At 36.7% G+C, this 20,191-nt stretch overlaps 1 protein-coding gene across 4 annotated transcripts in view; it reads right to left on the bottom strand.

Annotated features, from left to right (window-relative positions):
• HOMER1 (homer scaffold protein 1) overlaps positions 1 to 20,191 on the bottom strand; it is a 145,715-nt gene that overhangs the window by 88,351 nt on the left and 37,173 nt on the right. For all 4 annotated transcript variants that reach the window (XM_058728769.1, XM_058728759.1, XM_058728739.1 and 1 more), the window contains one exon: positions 2,114 to 2,270. Coding sequence is in view for 3 of the 4 variants with exons in the window: in XM_058728759.1 (XP_058584742.1) it covers positions 2,114 to 2,270 (157 nt within the window). In the remaining variant the exon portion in view is untranslated. The remainder of the gene's footprint in view (positions 1 to 2,113; positions 2,271 to 20,191) is intronic.

Genomic DNA, 20,191 nt, shown 5'->3' with positions numbered 1-20,191 from the left:
GATCATGTAGTGCCCTTATCTTGGCCCTCGGCCATGCTGATGTCTCTGCAGCATGATTAGAAAGCCTTTAAGCAAACTTTACATGCACAGTAAGGGCATTAAATGAGAACAAATGGACATTTTCTAATCAGGGGCACCTAAGGGCTTTCCAACTCATCACGCAGTGCAGAAATAGAAGTGGGGCGGGAAGGAGAAAACACTCATTTAGCCACAAGTAAGCCACTCTGCTTATACTATTGCTTACCAAAAACAACTCTGCCTGCAGGGAACTGCAGTAGTTACCAGCATCAGTTTTAAAAAGTTAACTAGAAAATGGAACATGTGATAGAAATCATAACTGCTACAGAGGGTAGATTTTGTTAAAATAAATAAAAACTTGTTCACAAGAGCTATTTAAGAGTGTAATGTTTACAAGCTGCAAAGTATACTCAAGAATGGAGGCCAGAAGCAATAGTTCCTATCGCCTCAGAAGGAAGGACACATGAGAGTTATTTAATCACATGGGACATGGGAATACTTCAGTTGAACTTTATTCTATTTAAGTCTCCCATCTGATAAAACTCCATCTCATCTGTGGTTTGGGCCAAGAGGGAAATACAGATTATAGAGAACTGAAAGTTCCAGTCAGGGAAAAGAAAGAAATTAATATTCTAGTGGCTGAGATCACAATTAATATCTGTTGATGTCACTAAATAGTTACAAAATATGACACTTATTCTTCATTAAAAAAATTTATAGAAATTAACTATTAGTATTTCTCAAGTCCTTTAAATCCTCCAAGTAAAAATGAAAGAGAACCAATTATTCTAATAAATACGTACTAGTCACTTAAGTACAAGATAAGGGGCAAATAGCCCCTGGGGTTCTGTAATCTAGTTAAGGAGATAAGCAGTGAGCACAAGAGAAAATGAACTGAAAGTTGAGCATTAAATTATCTTTTGTTTCCCCAAACCACTAGGCAATACCTAATAGCCTAAAAATATTAACAACGATAACAAGAGCAGTGTTTTTATAGTGGTTACTATACACCCTTTACGTGTTTTTGCATAAATTACTTAATCTTCACATGAATCCCATGGTGTAATGATGTAGGTATTTTTATTAGTTCCTTTTTACAGATGAGAAAATTAAGGTGTGAAGACATGAACTATCTTGCTCGATCTAGGTCACATGGCTAGGAAGCAGTAGAGCAAAAATTCAAAGCAGAGAGTCTAGGTCTAGAGTGTGTGCTCTTAGACCCTTGAGCTGACCTGCTAAAATTTCTGCAAGTTCAAAGGCCTCATGGCTTTAAAAAAAACGTGAAGGAGAAGAATGAAACCCTTGTCCTTCTATACACATTTTATCCAGAATCTGATGTTTGGTATTTCTTATTCAAAATTCATTGATAAAAAATGGAATTTCCCCCCCTTTGAAAGGCATACTATCTATAAGACAATGATCAAAGTGTTATGCAGATATTAACTCATTTAATCCTTACTAAGAATAATGAGGCTCAGAGAAGTAATTTGCCGGAAGTCAAAAACTTAGTAGATGGCAGAGCTAAGATATGAACCCAGGCAGTCCATGCTCTTAAACATTATACTATTTGCCTCTCCTAAAAATAAAAACTTAGGTCTTGTCCACATACTTCCCTTCAGAGTAAGGGATGTCAGCTTTAATGCTGACACTGACCAGACTTCATACCATTTAGGGACTTAGAATTACTGAATAATCTACAAAAGTGTATCTGAAAAGAATTCTAGCTCCTCACTAGACTGTAAGCTCCAAAAGTGTAGAAACTGTCCATTCTGTTTACCACTATATTCCTAGCAACTAGCATAGTGCCTGACATGTAATAGATACGCAATGAATATATACCAAATAAACTAACCTAAAATTTGTAGAATATTTTGGAATGTAACTCAATATAAATAAGGTGGCCAATCCAAGTAATTTGGAAGATAAAAAGACAAAAAGTGTTGCTAAAAATGATCAATTTTGGCTTTTTGAAGTTTTTAAAACTCAAAAGGAAATATTGTATCTTAATAAAGATGAAAATTCCCCAAAATAAAACAGAAGATGCTCTACTATAAAAAGCAAAAGAGCAAGATCATTTAAAGAGAATATAACTTACCTTTGAGCCATCTAAACTGATTATCCTATACACATTTCTTGTGCTGTCATAGAAATAAGACACAGTAACTGCATGCTTGCTGGTGGGTACCCAGTTCTTCTTTGTGTTTGGGTCAATCTGGAAGACGTGAGCTCGAGTGCTGAAGATGGGTTGTTCCCTATCAGGCAGAAAATAAAATGACAGATTGAAAGCAGTCATTTTATTGCACTGGACAACAGAACATGAAATCTGTGAGGATGACTCCACTTACCCCAAAACTCCCACATCCCCCAAGACGACAGAAACATTGTTCCATATTTGAATACTGTAAGTATTCAATCATAAGCTTCTTTAAAACAATTATAGTCCATTCTCATTATGTGATGAATCTGTCTACTCGCTAAAATGTATTTGTAACTCCAAAATCAGTACTTGAGGTACCTTCTTAGTCTTTTGTAGTGGAAAGATGCAATCGCCTGACATGCATGCTTCCATCTGAGGTTGATCAAGGCAACACTCTGCCTTATTTCAGCTCCCATACTATAAACAAGTGTCCTTTTTGTAATCTATTTGGCACCATGCATTTCATAATACTGTGCTTTTTGTTGGTGTTTTCACTGTGTAAAACAGCTTCCAAGCATAGTGCTGAAGCACGGTCTATTCTTGGATGCAAGAAGGCTGTGATGTGTCTTACGGAGAGAATGTTATAAGCTATGCTCAGGCATGAATTAGAGCGCTGTTGGCCATGAGTTCAATGGTAATGAATCAATTGCCTATATTAAATGAGGGGTCTTTAAATACAAACACACATAAAACAAGCTTATGTATTGACTGGTTGATGAAAATGTGATCGGAGGCTTGTAGGAACCTAACTCTCTGTATCCCCTAGAAGCAATCTTTGAGTATTTGATAATTCAGTGTTCGTGATGCCTGTATAGAACACAACTACTCTAAATAATGAGAACTGACTATATTCTATTAAAATACAAGAACTTTATATAAGCACTAGGTTAAAAATGTTCACCTATTTAAAACTAGATTAATCCAGTAACAGGTAATAAACTTACTGAGAAAAGTTGACCTCTACTATATTAAAAAGTATACAGAAAACAAGGTAGCTCACAACCATAGTATCTTTTACTGAGTAGGCCTTAAACAGATTTTAAAAATAATTTCAAGAACCCAAACTATTAAAAAATGTGTATCCAAAATATCATTAGCTTATTTTACAGTCTGGAAAACAAGCATGTGATGATATATATGCAACAGAATCATGAGAATGCAAAATTTTCAAGTTCTGAGTAGAAGTTCTTCTGGAAACAGCCTTTACCAGGCTTTTTTGCTTTGAGCCCCAATAAAGTTCATTTCTTTCAATTACACAACATCTTCCTTTCCTAAAGCTACATAAGGTCCTAAAGAGAATTTCAACCAGTAAAGAAAGGAGAGTATGGAAGAGAAGTTAGAAAACAGGCAAGGCAAGTCTGGCCCGTGGCAACACGACTCTTCAGGTAACAGTAATAGGCTGGGTGTCACATATGTCTATGATCTTCTTCAGCCCTTGGAGAGCAGGTATGAAAGGGAGGCCCCTTCCCTGTAGGTAACCTGGCTCCTCCCAGCTTTATTTCTGGAAACCTCCATAACAACTTTTCTTATTCTAAGAATCTGTTGTGAAGCAACTGATACATTTTATGCCACTCCCTAAAAACTGAAGCAGAGAGTCATCACTTCTGGCTTAACTCATATTACATATAGATTCATTCAACAAATAATTATTCACAACCTCCCAAGGCATTGTGCCTGGATGAAGAACTCTTCTGAATTGGAAAAAGGTCTAGTTCATTCCCTCTTTCCCTATCTTTAATCCTTCAATTTTTCAGTGAGGCTACACTTGGGTTATCTTCCAAAAAGCCCTACAAACCTTGAGGCTTTTTTTTTCTCTTCACCTTTTAATTAAAGTTCTAGGTGTAGTGCAGTTGGTCAGCCTGACTGTAACTAACTAGTTCCAATCCACAGGAAAACCCAAACACACAAGTGTATTTATTTAGGGCATGGAGGGAAGGGAAGTAGGAACTCTAGGGTTATCTAACAACTTCTCCCCCATTTGACAAGCAGTAAATTTCTAAATAGTGCAGGGTGTTGCAATATATGTATTTTATAAGAAACAAAAATAGTTAAGACAATGATATTGCCTTTACACATCTTATATGACCAATCAACAAATCCCTATCAGGGGAAATCTAGTGTTTTGAGTCTTATAAATACTTTCCACATTTTAATTCACATAATTATATTAATCTGCACAATGAATCCATAAATCCAATTCCCTTGTGAATAAAAATCTTTAAACTAGCTGTTTTACAAGTGTGCCTTATGAATTTGAGTATCAACCAAGTACACTGCTTTTCTTCAATTCTCTTCTGAACAGGTGATTTCTTAAAATTACAGTTCAAGATTTCTGGTCAAAATCTTGTCAAACTCTAGATTAAAAATATTAGGAAAATAATTTCACTGCTGACACAGGGAACAGAGTTCCTAGAAGTAACATACTAATAAATAGTTCACACCTTTACTGAATATCTACAAGCCAAAAACAGATAAAGATGGTCCCTGCCCCTGAAAATGATGAGGGAGGACAGATGTCAAAAAAATAAAATGCTCTTCACCATGACAGATTCTTTGGAAATAAGTGACCGAGAGCTACCATGGAGAATGTGACGTCTTAGTAGAATTTGAAACAAAGTATGGTAACAGTGGGAAGAGGCAATAGTACACAGGTAGGTGTAGCAAGAACCTTAGTGAGTGTGAGTGCCTTTGAAGAATGAGGCTAAAGAGAGAAGCCAATTCATGTGGGTCCCCTTTGGAAACTACTCAGAGATTGTAAATAGAGAACAGCTCCACATTTTAGAAAGACACATTTGGGCAGTACTGAAGGGGTGGATGGGAAGGAAACAAGACTGAACACAAGAAGGCTAGTCAGACTCTTATGAAAAAAACTCAAGTACTAGAAATAAAGATGAATGGGGTGAGTGGGTGGCTTAGTCGGTTGAGCATCCGACTTCAGCTCAGGTCATGAAGTCATGGTTCATGGGTTCAAACCCCGTATCAGGCTCTGCGCTGACAGCTTGGAGCCTGGAGCCTGCTTCAGATTCTGTGTCTCCCTCACTCTCTTTGCCCCTCCCCTGTTTGTGCTCTCTCTCTCTCAAAAACAAATAAATAAAACCTGAAAGGAAGGAAGGAAGGAAGGAAGGAAGGAAGGAAGGAAGGAAGGAAGGAAGGAAGGAAGAAAGAAGGAAGGAAGGAAGGAAGGAAGAGGAATGGAAGTTAGGGAATGGAATGAAGATTGAGGAGGGATTAAAGGTAAATTTAGAAAACAGAATCAGTAAAATTAAGCAACAGATTGGTTGCAGGGCAGTGTTTCTCAAACAGGGGTGATTTGTCCCAATTGGGACCTTTCACAATTTCTGGAGACATTTTTGGTTGTCACAACTGAGGGAGACTGCTATTGGCACCTAGGTGGTAGAAGCCAGGGGCATCGGTAATCATCTACAATGCACTGAACAGCCCCCTACAAGAAAGAACCAGACCGAAATGTCAATAGTGCCACTAGCCATGTTGGGAAACAGAAACTGAAGTCTGGGTTTGAGTAAGAATGAAATGGGAGAGGATGAGTGAAGTTTTGACCAAATTCAGATGTGTATAAGGGTTTGCATATAAAACTGTCAGAATGGAAACTTAAAAATATTAGTTTGGAGCACAGTAGAGAAAACCACGGAGCAGAAAAAAGTTGGGGGAGTCATCGAGAGATCGTATCACACTAGTCTGTTTAAGATACATTTCAATAACACTAAGCATGTGGATGAATTTCATTCTAGAGAAAAGCTCTGAGAAGCAGCAGAGAAAGGCCATACCTGAAATCTTAAAGCTCTTAATTTTTAAAAGGATCCGTAAAGCATTTGAAACTAACTGGCCCAAGTGTCCAAGTGTTAAAGTTAATACTTTTTTAAGTAAGCTGGATGGCATTCATCAATAAAGGTTAGACACAGTACTTCCTTTACAGCAATTCACGAAAATACTAACTGCATCAGATACAAATAGTTCCCAAAATACGTTCTATGGAACAACAGTCTTAGAAGTGAGTGTTCCGTGTTTAAATAAATTCTGCAAACACTGTTCTGTCCCATTTTGAAATACTTATAATGTACATTAGTGTATTAAAGGTTCTAAAACATCCTGCAGTAAAGAAACCCATTTAGGCCTGAGTAACCCAGCATGTAGCAAAATTATCTGGCCCCAAAATTCTTTTCCATGTAACACGTTAACATGTCATAGGACTTATATTTATAACCAAAATATGAAAATCAAAAGATAAATTTTGAGGTAAAAGTATCTCACTGTAAGCTGGTCTGGATATTCTGCCATTTTTACTGACATTACTGTCAGCAGAAAACATATATAAAAAATACAATACAAAATCGAAGCTTTATTAAGTAACGACTAGAGTATTATTTCTTAAACAACATTGAAAGGAACTCTTCTAAGGAATTAATCTGTCAATTTTAAAGCAAATAGATTTTGGCATGAAATGCTTTAAACTGCCTTAGAGGAATAAAATTGAACCACATACACACACCACACCCATACACACTTTAAAACTAGAAAATCATCTACTTTGGCATTTCTTCCATCAATTATCAGGACAATGAGTAGCTCAAATGACCTATTATAAGAAAAGCTTACTGGAATATTTTCCAGTTGGTTCATAAAATAATTCTATGAAGCTGGTACAAGAACAATTCTGAAGTTCTTCATCTTGGGCTAAAATGCGGTAAACGTACTACATGCAGTGATCAACTCCAAAACTTAATATGGATGTGAAAAACTGGAAGAATGGAAGTACAAGATGACCTGAGAAAAATGTGGTAAAATCAGAGTTTTGTTTTAAAAACAAGTTTTACTTAAACACATTAGAATTGACATAAAGAATGAGTATATTTAACTCTTATCTCTGTAATAAGAAAAAAAAAAAAAAACAACGAAAACTGAAGCAAAACATAAAGACTACTTGCCAAGAAATATAAAAACTCTAGATCTAGAAAAAAAAGGAAAAAGTTAACTTTCATCAACTGGATAGCTTTGATTTAGAAAAGTTCAATGATAATGCTTTTTAAAAATTATTACTGAAATCTGTATTTTTACAAACATTATGTGATTATGCAATAAATGTATGTTTCAAGGAAGTGCAAAGGTATGGGTCCAATATTAACAACCAAGCTCAAGGGAAGAAAAAAGAAATTATACACTCCCTAGTCTTCTTTTAAAATTTTTGTTTTAATGTTTATTTGTTATTGAGAGAGAGAGCATGAGCAGGGGAGGGGCAGAGAGAGAAAGGGAGACACAGAATCTGAAGCAGGCTCCAGGCTCCAAGCTATCAGCACAGAGTCCAATACGGGGCTGGAACTCACAGACCGTGAGATCATGACCTAAGCCAAAGTCAGATGCTTAATCCACTGAGCCACCCAGGCACCCTTCCCTAGTCTTCTTTTAAGGTTTGGTTTACAAATACTCTTTTTCATATATGTAAATATAATTAAATATTGTAGCAAAGGGGATATAAAGAAGGTTATGGTTTCAAATAATTCCCCAACTTTCTAATTAAGTTTTCAGAAGAAAGTAGCCTGGTAGAAGTTTAAGAAACCCCAAGGTTAATCATAGTTTCCACTGAGAGTTTGACACTGTTATAAACACGGTTGGCTGGCTATTCACCAACTATTCTTCAGCACTCCCTCCTAACATCTCCCTGCATTTTGTTCTTGTGCTCCAACCTTCCTTCACATGACTGTGAGCTTCACTAGAATAATCAAGGCAATTCCAGTCTTCTTACCACAAGTCCATTTAGGAATGGACCTCTGAAGCAATTCAGGTCAATGAGATAAGCAAGGAATGTTTGCTGGAAGCTTCTGGGTACAGTCACAAAGAGATTCACACATAACAAGAGGTGTTCTTTTAAATAACACCGTGTATGCAGTGACATCAGACCTAAAGGAGTCATTTTAATGCTATGAGGCCACTAACCTGAGAACAAAGCCAACATTGTTTGCTAAGAATAGCAGATGGAAAGACAAAGAATCTGCTTCCTTGAGTTGTTACTGAATCAGTGAATTAGCCTCCAGGCTTATGTGGTAAAATAAGTTTCCTAATTGTTTCCAGCAAGTCATTTTCACTTTAAAAATTACACAAATGAGGGGCGCCTGGGTGGCTTAGTTGGTTAAGCATCCAACTTTGGCTCAGGTCATGATCTCATGGTTCATGGGATCAAGCCCCATGTCCAGGGAGCCTGCTTCGGATTCTGTGTCTTCTTCTAACTCTCCCCCTTCACAACTTGTGCTCTGTCTTTCTCTGTGTCTCAAAAATAAATAAATGTAAAAAAACAAAAAATTACATAAATGATCATTGAAGAGGTTTACATGAAATAAACCCTACAATGAAGTGCCCCCAATAAAATGTGACTGATGGTCTTCCAGAACTCCTGGCTAGCTATACACTGGTCATTCACGAACTTCATAACACGACCCCACAGCATATCCAATTAGATTTGGGGGTGGGGGGGTGGGGGGGGGTCATTTAAAATTCTAGAGGTAATCAATAAAAAAATTCCTAAGACTAAATGCATTCAGACAGGTGGGAGGAAGAAATGTGACAATGGCAAAAGTTCACTATCAACTGACTTTCTACTTTAAGAATTTAATACCCAAAGCTTTTAAGAAATAGCAGTATAACACATATTAGAGATAGGGAGAAAACCACCAAGAGAAATAACAACTGGATGTTTTAAAAGCAGTTGACTCTGGTGATGCAGCCAGATGAAGGGGAAACTAGTGATTGTCTTTACAAAACTTTAAGTATTACTTAATTGTTTAACTCTGTATAGGTACCAAAAAGACTTTTTTAAAGCGGCATTGTGGAGGAATCTAGATACACATCAAAATTAACACCAAGAAAAGAATGTTTTAGGGACCACTTATGAAGACTGTCGAGAACCAAAGAATAAGTGACAAATTTTAATAGCTTGGAACTCAATGGACTCAACAGTACATGCTATGAAGGTATTTCTATTATTCATTAAGAGGAATAGAGAGAAAGTGTAGAGAAGCAGAAATCCAAACGTGCCTAAATCCAAGACTGAAGGTATGTCTACTTCTTGGTGAGGTGAAAATACTCTCCTCTGTTAGAAGTAAAAACACACTAAGATAAAAACATTCTATGTCAGCTCAGTTTTTGGAATTTGAGAAGCTGGATAATACTTGTTAAGGCCAAAAGGACATGAGCAAGGATCAGACAGGGAGTGAACAGACACCAATGATCACTGAATTTATTTTTTATTTTTATTTTTTTTAATTTTTTTTTTCAACGTTTTTTATTTATTTTTGGGACAGAGAGAGACAGAGCATGAACGGGGGAGGGGCAGAGAGAGAGGGAGACACAGAATCGGAAACAGGCTCCAGGCTCCGAGCCATCAGCCCAGAGCCCGACGAGGGGCTCGAACTCACGGACCGCGAGATCGTGACCTGGCTGAAGTCGGACGCTTAACCAACTGCGCCACCCAGGCGCCCCTGATCACTGAATTTAGATGTAATACCTGAAGAACTTAGCTTCAGTGCCACTTGGTGGTGGCACAGAATGTCTTCAGACAAGTCAGAGCTCAAGCACCTGAATTTCCTCCAAAGAATTATCTTGCACAAGTAATAATATAAATTGTAATCCCACTGGGATTATCGGGAAACTGGTTTAACTCCGTCTCCCCATACATCCACATGAGAAAAATCTTGCCTACAATACCTGTCTTGATGCTGCTCAAATATTGTAACTGCATATTGCCAATTAGGTACTTCTATTGCCATGTTATGTGTTTAACAGCTGACTGCATATACATTTAGAATGTTATCTTTTAAAAAATACAAGCTTCTTTTGAGGGAAGCAGAGATTATTCTAATGGCTACCCAACACATAGTTGTACTACAAGAACTCCATCTAGTGATGGACCAAAAACATAGCAGGCATATGTTTTTTAAAACTTTCAAGTTACTATTTAGCCAACACAAAACTGTAAAGTGACATTGTTATACCACAAGTATGCAGATTCAAAATGTGACGCCAACAACTATAAAACATTTTTTCTGGAAGAATTTCTTAGAACTCTTTGATGTTTAAAAATAGAGTTCCTTGGTCTTGTAATTGGTTAAATGACCCTTTGAATGAAAGATTTTTTTTAGAAAATCATCATTTGCATCACAATTGAGCGTCAGAAACTTTCATGACATCAAATAAATTAAAATTTTCCAATTGGAATTTAAGATTATTAAATTACAAAATTATACTTAGTAATAATACTATTTCTTTATATACCATCCCTCACGTTAAGAGCGGTTTTCATCAATCTTAGTCCTTTCATTAGGCCACAGCACTAGTTATTAAAAGACATTATAGTACTTATTTACCTTGGGAACTTTAATCATTAGCTACTTTTAAAACATCAAGAGGTATAACAAAATTCATAGTAAAGGAAAGCAATCCCACTCAATGTATACTTTTTAGCAAATGATAATTATCAATTGATTCAATGCTCAAAGAACCTGACTTGCTAATTATTTTTATTTTTTAAAAAATTTAAGTAATTTTTTAAAGTTTATTTTTGAGAGAGAGCAAGCAAGTGAGCAGAGGAAGGTCAGAGAGAGAGGGAGAGAGAGAGAGGATCCCAAGCTGATGTCTGTCAGCATGGAGCCCAATGTCGGGCTAGAACTCACGAACCATGAGATCATGAACGGAGCCGAAATCCAGAGTCAGATGCTTAACCAACTGAGACACCCAGGTGCCCCTTGACATGCTATTTATTAAATAACCGCCAAGTGACATCATCTCTGCCCCTCTTCTCCATTTTATTATTTTTTATTAAAAATTTTTTTTTCTTAACATTTATTTATTACTGACAGACAGAGAGAGAGCATGAGCATGGGAGGGGCAGAAGGAGGAGGAGACACAGAATCTGAAGCAGGCTCCAGGTTCTGAGCTGTCAGCACAGAGCCTGATGCGGGGCTCGAACTCACACACCACGAGATAATGACCAGAGCCGAAGTTGGACGCTCAACCGAGCCACCCACGCGCCCCCCCCCTTCTCCATTTTAAACCATATCCATTTCAGATAAAATACTGGATGTTTAAAAATAAAGAGGTATTCCTGATAACTCATTATATTTAAAATTAGTATTGTCTCTCTGTCTCTCAAAAATAAAGAAATGAAAAAAATTTTAATCTCTGTCTCTCAAAAATAAATAAATGAAAAAGAAATGTTTTAAAAAGGTGGGGTGCCTGGGTCGCTCAGTTGGTTAAGCATCCAACTTCGGCTCAGGTCATGATCTCACAGTTTGTGAGTTCGAGCCCTGGGTCGGGCTCTGTGCTGACAGCTCAGAGCCTGGAGCCTCCTTTGGATTCTGTCTCCTTCTCTCTCTGCCCCTCCCCACTTGCACTCTGTCTCTCAAAAATAAATAAAATAAAAATTTTAAATTAGTATTGGTATTTCCAACTCTATTAGACTTTAAATATTCTTTACCCAGGTGATTTCCACTAAATAAAGCTAAATAGTGAAAACCGAAAATATACAAAAGGGAAATCGAAGGAAAAAAGCCTCTTATTAATGAAAATTTAATTCGTGTTAAAATAGGTGGTGCATTCCAAAAAATCTAAAAAAATTTTCTAGTAGACATCCAATTCCTAAAACCTTTAAAAGTGAGTAAAATGTAAAAATATTATTTAAAAAAAATTTTAATGTTTATTTTTGAGAGACAGAGCACAAGCGGGGGAGGGACAGAGAGAGAGGGAGACAGAATTTGAAGCAGGTTCCAAGCTCTGAGCTGTCAGCACAGAGCCTAAAGCAGGGCTCAAACCCATGACTGCAAGATCATGTCCTGAAGTTTGATGCTTAACTGACTGAGCCACCCAGGCGCCCCAGAAGATTATATAAGTTCTAGTACCAGTAATATTTGAAGGAACAACAATACTCTTAGGTACTTTTCCTGTACACCTACTACAAACTAACCAAGTGGATACTCAATCCATATAGTATCTGAAGAAGTAACTATTCTAAGAAATAAATCCAGGACTGAAGAGAAAGAATTGAAGGTACTGTGGCAAAACGTTAATGTTTGCTACATTTGAATAGCAGTTGCATGAATGTTACATTATTCCCTGTATTATTCTGAATATTTTAAATAGCTCACAACAAACAATAAAACTTCACACCACTTCTCTAGAATTTTTATTGACACTGTGAAATCTGAATAATCAGCTATGTTTTATAGATATGTAGATCATTTATGTTTAACCGCAACACAAAAGTCTATAGCATAATTAGAGCTTCACTGTCCAATACAGTAGCTACTAGCCACATGAGTACTGAATATTTGAAATACGGCTTATGCAATTGATAAAGTGAATTCATTTAGATTTTGATACCCAAGTCACTTAAACACATTTAAGCATATACGGGACAACCTGGGTATGTCAATCTACTATTTCAACTGTACATTTGATGAAATTTAAATTCAGATCAAGTATTTCTGATTTTAGCCTCCAAAATGAGAGGTGCTCTAAGTACAAAATACATAAGGGATTGCAAAGACTTAGTAAGTAAAAGTATGTAAAATATTCCAATGATTCTTATATTAATCCCATATTAAAAAGATATTATTTTGGATATATTGTGCCAAAATGTGTTAAAACCAATTTTACCTTTTTAAAACATTAACAATAAATTTAAAATTATACAAGATGCTCACACTGTATTTCAAGTAGAAAATACTGGACTATTTTATGTAGCCATTTCCTTACTGACAGACATAGAAGTTCCATTTTTGACACTATTACAAACAATGCCCCTGTATGTTTACTTGTGCACACATGCAAGAAGATATACTAGAAAAATTCCTGATAACAGGGTATGCACCAAAGCATATTTCCAATTTGCTCTTCACAGCACATGTACCAATTTATATTCTTTTATAAAAAAAGGTTTATTATTTATTTTGAGACACAAGAGAGAGAGAATCAAGCAGGGGAGGTGGGGGGGGGGGGAGAGATGAGAGAGAGAGAGAGAGAGAGAGAGAGGGAGGAAGGGAGAGGGAGGGGATCCCAAGCAGGCTCCATGCTGTCCATGCAGAGTCTGACACAGGGCTTGATTTCATGAACAGTGAGATCAGGACCTGAGCTGAAATCCAGAGTCAGATGCTTAACCGACTGAGCCACCCAGACGCCCCTGAGTTTATATTCTTAATAGTCTTAGATAATCTCCTCCCAACACTTGGTAATGTCCAAGTAACATCTTTAATTTGTGCCAACTTGATGGGCATGAAATGGTATTTCAATGTTGCTTTAATCTGCATAACACTAATTACTAGTGAGGCTTAGGAGATCTTCGTATACTTCTGACCCATTTGAGTCCAGTAGATTTCTATACTTATTCCTGAGCTTGTTTAAAACCTTATTTTAGCTTCAGAGAGTGAAAGAGACCAGAATCTAAAATTCAGCACTCAAACCATATGCAGGGCAACATTTCATAATTCTAACATATATAAACCTAATTGAGGTCCACACCCACTAAAGTACAGAAAAACCAAGTTGCTTTTTTCCCCTAAATCTAAGGACATCTAATGTTTGAAAATCAATACAGCATAGATATAGCACATAAATTCTGCTCCTTTCCAAAGGCAAATTATAGTTTTAGTTTTTATATACCAAATTGTTCCTGACATTCTTCAAAATTTTTCCTTTGTGGAGGGGTGACTACAGGAGTAATAAATGTGTACTAGTCAAACTTTTAGAGTTTTTTAAAGTTTTCCTGGCTTCTTATCAAAACCAACCAACCAACAAACAAACAAACAAACAAACAAATCCAGGAGTTCCTGAGTAATTCAGTTAAGCGTCTGGCCCTTGATTCTGGCTTAGGTCATCATATCACAGTTCTCACAGTGCATGAGTTCAAGCCCCGAATGGAGCTCTGTGCTGTCAGAGGCTGGTAGGGATTCGCTCTCTCTCCCTCTCTCTCTGCCCCCCATCTCAAAAATAAAGAAATGAACTTAAAAAAAAATTTTAAACCTAACCTTTAATGCTAAACTATAAGTCAAAAGTAATAATGTGATTTTACTGTCAAAAAGGTTAAACTCATGGGTGTTTTTCAAATATTAAACACTATCACCACTTCTACACAATTTCCATTCCAACTTTCCTTAGACTTGAAAGAATCACTTCTATCTAATGGAGTTTTCTCAGTCACAGGTAATAACTACATCTGGCTAACTCCTTTCTGAGTGGTCTTCAAGTAGGTTAGCTATATGTAAGTCTACCAACGAACAGTATCTGGTATTTTATGTACGGTAGCCACACATTATCAGTTTCTCAGATTATCCAACTTTAATATACTTATTTTTTCTATTGAAAAAGGGCTGCATTAACTGTAATTAAATGTGATTTATGATGCCCACTGTTGTCAGCTTCTCAGGAAACAAAGATTATAGACAAAAATTTTTGTCAGATGCTGTGCCCCAATTTGGGGTTTTGCAAATACAATCTCTATAATGACATAGGGTTTTTGCTCAAATGCATTAGATCTATTTCAAAACAGTGGTGTTAAAATAATTCAGTCATTACAGCATTATCGAGTCCCAAACAAATTCTGACTGTGAATCCCAAACTTTCTGACTGTGAATGTATTTATTACTTGTCACTGATGATAAATTTAATATACATATACAATAAGCTAGGTTGGGGGGGTGTCTTTGGCCTTTTTAGCCTTTCTGAAAGTGAATTTTAGTAGAGAGGTACATGAGGTAATCACTATTGATAAAAAGGGCACCAGATACAGTACTCTACAGCTTATAGCACTGTTTTTTTACACATTGTGGCAACCCAGAGGGTCATGGTCAACTTAATGGTTAACAATGGGCATTATAAAAAGTGAATGACAATGTAAAATATCAGAGGACATCTTACTTGTTAGCAGTGTACATATTTATTATCCATGAAACTTTGGGCTACATATTTATTTATGCTTGCTGCAATGTAAGCTACTTTTTTTTTTCTTACTGTGAATCATAGTCAAAAAGTTTAAAAATCTAGGCATTACAAAATGCTTTCATTTAATGTTCATGAAAACCATGTGAAGCAGGCACACAATACCCACTTCATGGTTCAGAAGCATAGGTCCTAGGTGACTCACCCAAAGTCACACAGCTAGCAAATGGTATGAATAAGCATTTTTAAAATGCAAATGAAAATAAAATTCAGTCTCACTAGAAATTAAAGAACTGAAAATTAGAATCACAAGTTATTTTTTCACCTGTCAAAACAGGAAACCTTTTTTTCAATGAAAAAACTCAATGTTAGTGAGAGTTTAAGGAAACCTGACACTTTCAAAAGCAGCAGGTGGGAGTACAAATCAGTTAAAGTCTTTTTGAAAAACACTTTGACAATGTATATCAAAAGCCTTTAAATTTTTGTGCATATCCTTTGACACATCAATTCCATTCTAGGAATTTACCTTAAGGAAATAATCAGGGGAATATGCAGAGATTTAGCTGTGTTGTATCACCACATAATCTACAGTATCTATTTAGCTGGTTGTATCACCACATAATCTACAATAACCAAAAGATGTAAATTCAAATGTTCAGTAATGTAAGACCAAACAAATTACAGTAAAGCCATATAGTGGAATCCTATGTAGCTATTAAAAACAAAGTAGTAAAATATTCAATGACATAAGATGTCCAAAATAGTCAAGGAAAACAGTTTATAAAATAGTGAATACAGTATGTTTTGTTTAAAACATACCTATATGCATAGAAAAAATATATGGAGGACATTTAGTACTTATATTCAGTCTTTGTCCTGCCTCTCCTTCTCTCAACACAGAAACCAGAGTTGTCCTTCTAAAAACCCAAGCTAGCATTAAAAAACCATGGGGAAGAAAAAGGGTATAAGGGTGAGGATAAAGCAAGAAAGGCAAAATGTGGAAGGCTACTCAAGTGGGTGTGATGATGGTGGTTCAGGAGAGTTAACACCTAAATCAGGCGGGTCATTCCTCAAAACCCTCCAGTGGTTTACCAACTTAGTCAAAGTAAAACTAAAGTCCTTACAACAGTCTAAAGGCCTTCTACCAGTGTTTCTCAACCGTGGCTGTGTTAGAAACCCTCAGCCTGCAAGGCGATTGTCCTGTGTAGCCAGGAGGAAGAACCACCAGGATACCCACCCTCCAACCTCATCTGCCATGTGGTATCTTTTACTCCAGCCACACTGGCCCTCCTGGTGTTTCTCAAACATGCCAAGCACTGCCTACCACAGGGCCTTTGCATGAAGTACTCTTTGCCCTCAGATCTGTCTAGCATTTTCCTTTGCTTCCTCCAGCTGTTAGCTCAAATTTTACCTTCTCAGTGAGGCTGGTCCTGATTGCTCTCTGTAAAAACTGCAACTCCTTCCTCTTCTTTCCCAGGATTCCCCAATCCCCTTGTTTTAACCTCTCCCCCTGGTGTTTATCGCCATGTGACATACAATGTATTTTCTTATTTACTGTCCCTCTCCTAAAATGTTATCTCCTCAAGGGCAAGAATTAAGTCTTTTTAAATTCTTGCTATGCCCCCAAGCAACTCAAATACCTGGCACACATTAGTCACATAATGAATGAATGAATGAATGAATGAATATATATTAAGAAATATAGAGTTCTTGGTGGTAGAATTTATAAGTGACTGGTTTTTTAACTCAGTTTTTCAGGGGGTAAACATGCTATATTTGTAATAAAATTTTAAACAAACAACCATCATGCAATATATTTGCTTTAAAAAACACAACTAGTAAAAAAAATTAAATTTAATTTAAAAAATAAAAAACAATTAGAATGTTACCTTGGTGACTACACAGATAAATATATGTGTAAGAATTCAATGAATTGTAGATTTACGCACCTGACAGAATATATGTCTTAAATTTTTAAAAAAAAAGGTAAATGCCAATTAAAAATATTATAGTCCTATTGATAATGGATTCATCTCTTGCCCATAGACAACCACTATAAATCAGACACAAATCCCCATTGATCCAAGTTTTTCCATCAATGAGGTCCGCTTAAAGTTCTATTATGATGTTTAAAAATACCTATAAATATCCTGCACAGTAAGTAAAAAATATAACTGTATCACTGTGTGAATCAGGAAGCTTGTCCTACAAACTCTCACAATACATCAACTCTAAGAAAGCCAATCATCTCAATCGGAAAAGTTCCCTAACTGGTTCTTCCAGCTAACACAGCATAGAAGATCATGACAGTTTAACTAACAAAATACAAATATTAGCCGAACCAAGTGATAAATACAAAAAGTACCAATTCTACTAAAACCTTCGTGTTTGGCAGACATTCCACAATATTTAAATGGGTAATATCAGGAATCTAATTAAGGTTGCCTAACACAACTTTTTGGTGACCACTGAGATACCAGTTCTCTTCGGTTCTTCTATAAAAGGCATATTCTGATGTACTGACAAAGCACTAATACCTACTTTTAAAATCTCTTCCAGTCAAAAACAGCCTCTCACCATGTGAGAAAAAGCTTAAGAGACACAAACTCTCTTTTGAGACATTTCAGAAAAACAAGTTAGCCTTACTTCTCAAGAAAAAAGAGAGCAGTGGAATTAACAAGGAGAGTACTACTAACAGCAGCTTGAGCACAGCATGTCTCCTACAACAATCTGTATCATGGTAATGAAAATCGTATCAGAAATAAATACGGCGAGACTAAGGAAAAGAATGAAAAGTTTATATGAATTTATAAGCTAAGCCATAACACAAAATAGACACCTTCCTATCCTTAGTATCCTAAATCATTCACTCTCATATATTATTATGGTACTTTGGCAGATATCTAGTATTTGCTTAAGGAACTGGTTAACTATTCTAAACTAAGAATAAACCGCTCCCACCTCCCCACTAGTAATACATTCAGAAAGCAAATTTCTGCTTATCTTAATTCCTTTGAAGAAAGCCTTCACTGAATTAAGATATCAGGCTCCCCGTTGAATTTTTTAATAGATTGATAAAAGAAACTTTCATTGAATCCCCATGTTACTCAGTATCCCATGTGACAGTGCTAGGGAAAAACTCGTCTGCTTGCTGTTATATCCAAATAAGACTATAACCTAATACACCTCTCACTCATTTGCCAAGAAACTCAGCTATGCTATTTTTCCCTCAGTAATGTAATCTCAGGTGTCTGCTGTATCTACTCATCTGCTTTTCAACAACTGTTTTCAACTGTACTGGCTTTACTTTGTTCTTGATCTTACAAATTATTGGAAATTCTATGTAGAAACCGAAAGCTTACACATCTAACATAATAAAAACCGAATAGCTGGGGCGCCTGGGTGGCTCAGTCGGTTAAGCATCCGACTTCGGCTCAGGTCATGATCTCATGATCCGTGAGTTCGAGCCCCGCATCGGGCTCTGGGCTGATAGCTCAGAGCCTGGAGCCTGTTTCAGATTCTGTGTCTCCCTCTCTCTCTGCCCCTCCCCTACTCATGCTCTGTCTCTGTCTCAAAAATAAACAAACATTAAAAAAAAATTAAAAAAAAAAAGAATCATGCTATAAAAAAAAAAAAGAAAAAAAAGAAAAACTGAATAGCTTAAACAGTAGCTTTTGAATTTGAAAAAAACACAGTGCCAAAAAAAAAGTTGACAGTTTTTAACCTTTTGCCCTTGGAATGTGATACCTCGACCATTTCCCTTTTATAAATTAATGAGCACACAAATGAACAACTTCACTCATTTATGCTAATGGAGGAAAGCCACAGATTGGATAATTCAAACTGAGAAATTCAAATATGCCACTCCTAGGCCTGAAAACAAAACCTCAACTTATAAATTGGTGTGTGGTAAATTCTTTGGTTAATTAACATTTGTGAAGACTTACCCTATGGTCAGACACTGTTGAAAGCACTTTCCCTGTGTTACTTAATCCTCTCAGCCTTTATGAAGTAGCTACTATTACCCCTCTTTTGAAGGTGAGGATCCTAAGGCACAGAGAGGGTCCATACATAATTTGCTCGTAAGATGACACACGGTAGAGACGGCACGCAAACATAACCTGGCTCTAGAGTGCACAACTTCATCCTATGCTGTGTCCACGGATGGGAAAAGAATTCTTTAGTCCTGTAGACCAGACTTTATGCTATGACCAAACATTTGCCTGGCTCTCCCCTGTAATTTTGCGGACTGAAGTGGGATAGTATGCTCCACAACTATGGTTACTGTGCGTGGTAAGCACCGCTAAGAGTACTTCAGTGTTTTCATCTTTCTTTCAAGAAAGTGTTTTCTTACCTTTCACTTGTATTTTGAAAGCAATTTGTAATCTAACACTTTATTGGAAGGAGAGTATGGTTTGGGAGAATCCAAAAACTTATTTTTAGTCATGCCAATTGTCATAGTTCTTGAGCTGTTCTTCTGCAAGGAAGCCAAAACTCTCTGATCTGTATTTTGATACAACGATTCCACCTCTTTAACAGAATTCCATAAGAATGGTGAGGGGGTGCCTGGGTGGCTCAGTCGGTTAAGCGTCCGACTTCAGCTCAGGTCACGATCTCACGGTCCGTGAGTTTGAGCCCCGCGTCGGGCTCTGGGCTGATGGCTCGGAGCCTGGAGCCTGCTTCTGATTCTGTGTCTCCCTCTCTCTCTGCCCCTCCCCCGTTCATGCTCTGTCTCTCTCTGTCTCAAAAATAAATAAAAATGTTAAAAAAAAAAAAAAAAAAAAAAGAATGGTGAGGATGTTAGCCTGTGTGAAGTGAAAGCATTGGTCTTTGAGACTAGACGTTATTAATTTCAAATTACTTCGCATCTGCTTCACACACTGGCTAGATTTAATCATACATGGCATTTCTGAAAAGTATCACATGATAGGAAGAATATGTATATCCTGTTAACATACCTGCACATGTGCAAATATACTTTCTACTTTCTCCTTTTTTCCCAATCTTTAGTTTCTTTTTAGTAAAAGCATCTAAGAATTG

Source organism: Neofelis nebulosa, chromosome 1 (assembly GCF_028018385.1).
Source record: "Neofelis nebulosa isolate mNeoNeb1 chromosome 1, mNeoNeb1.pri, whole genome shotgun sequence".
NCBI lineage: Eukaryota > Metazoa > Chordata > Mammalia > Carnivora > Felidae > Neofelis > Neofelis nebulosa.
This window is presented reverse-complemented; position numbering and strand designations above follow the sequence as displayed.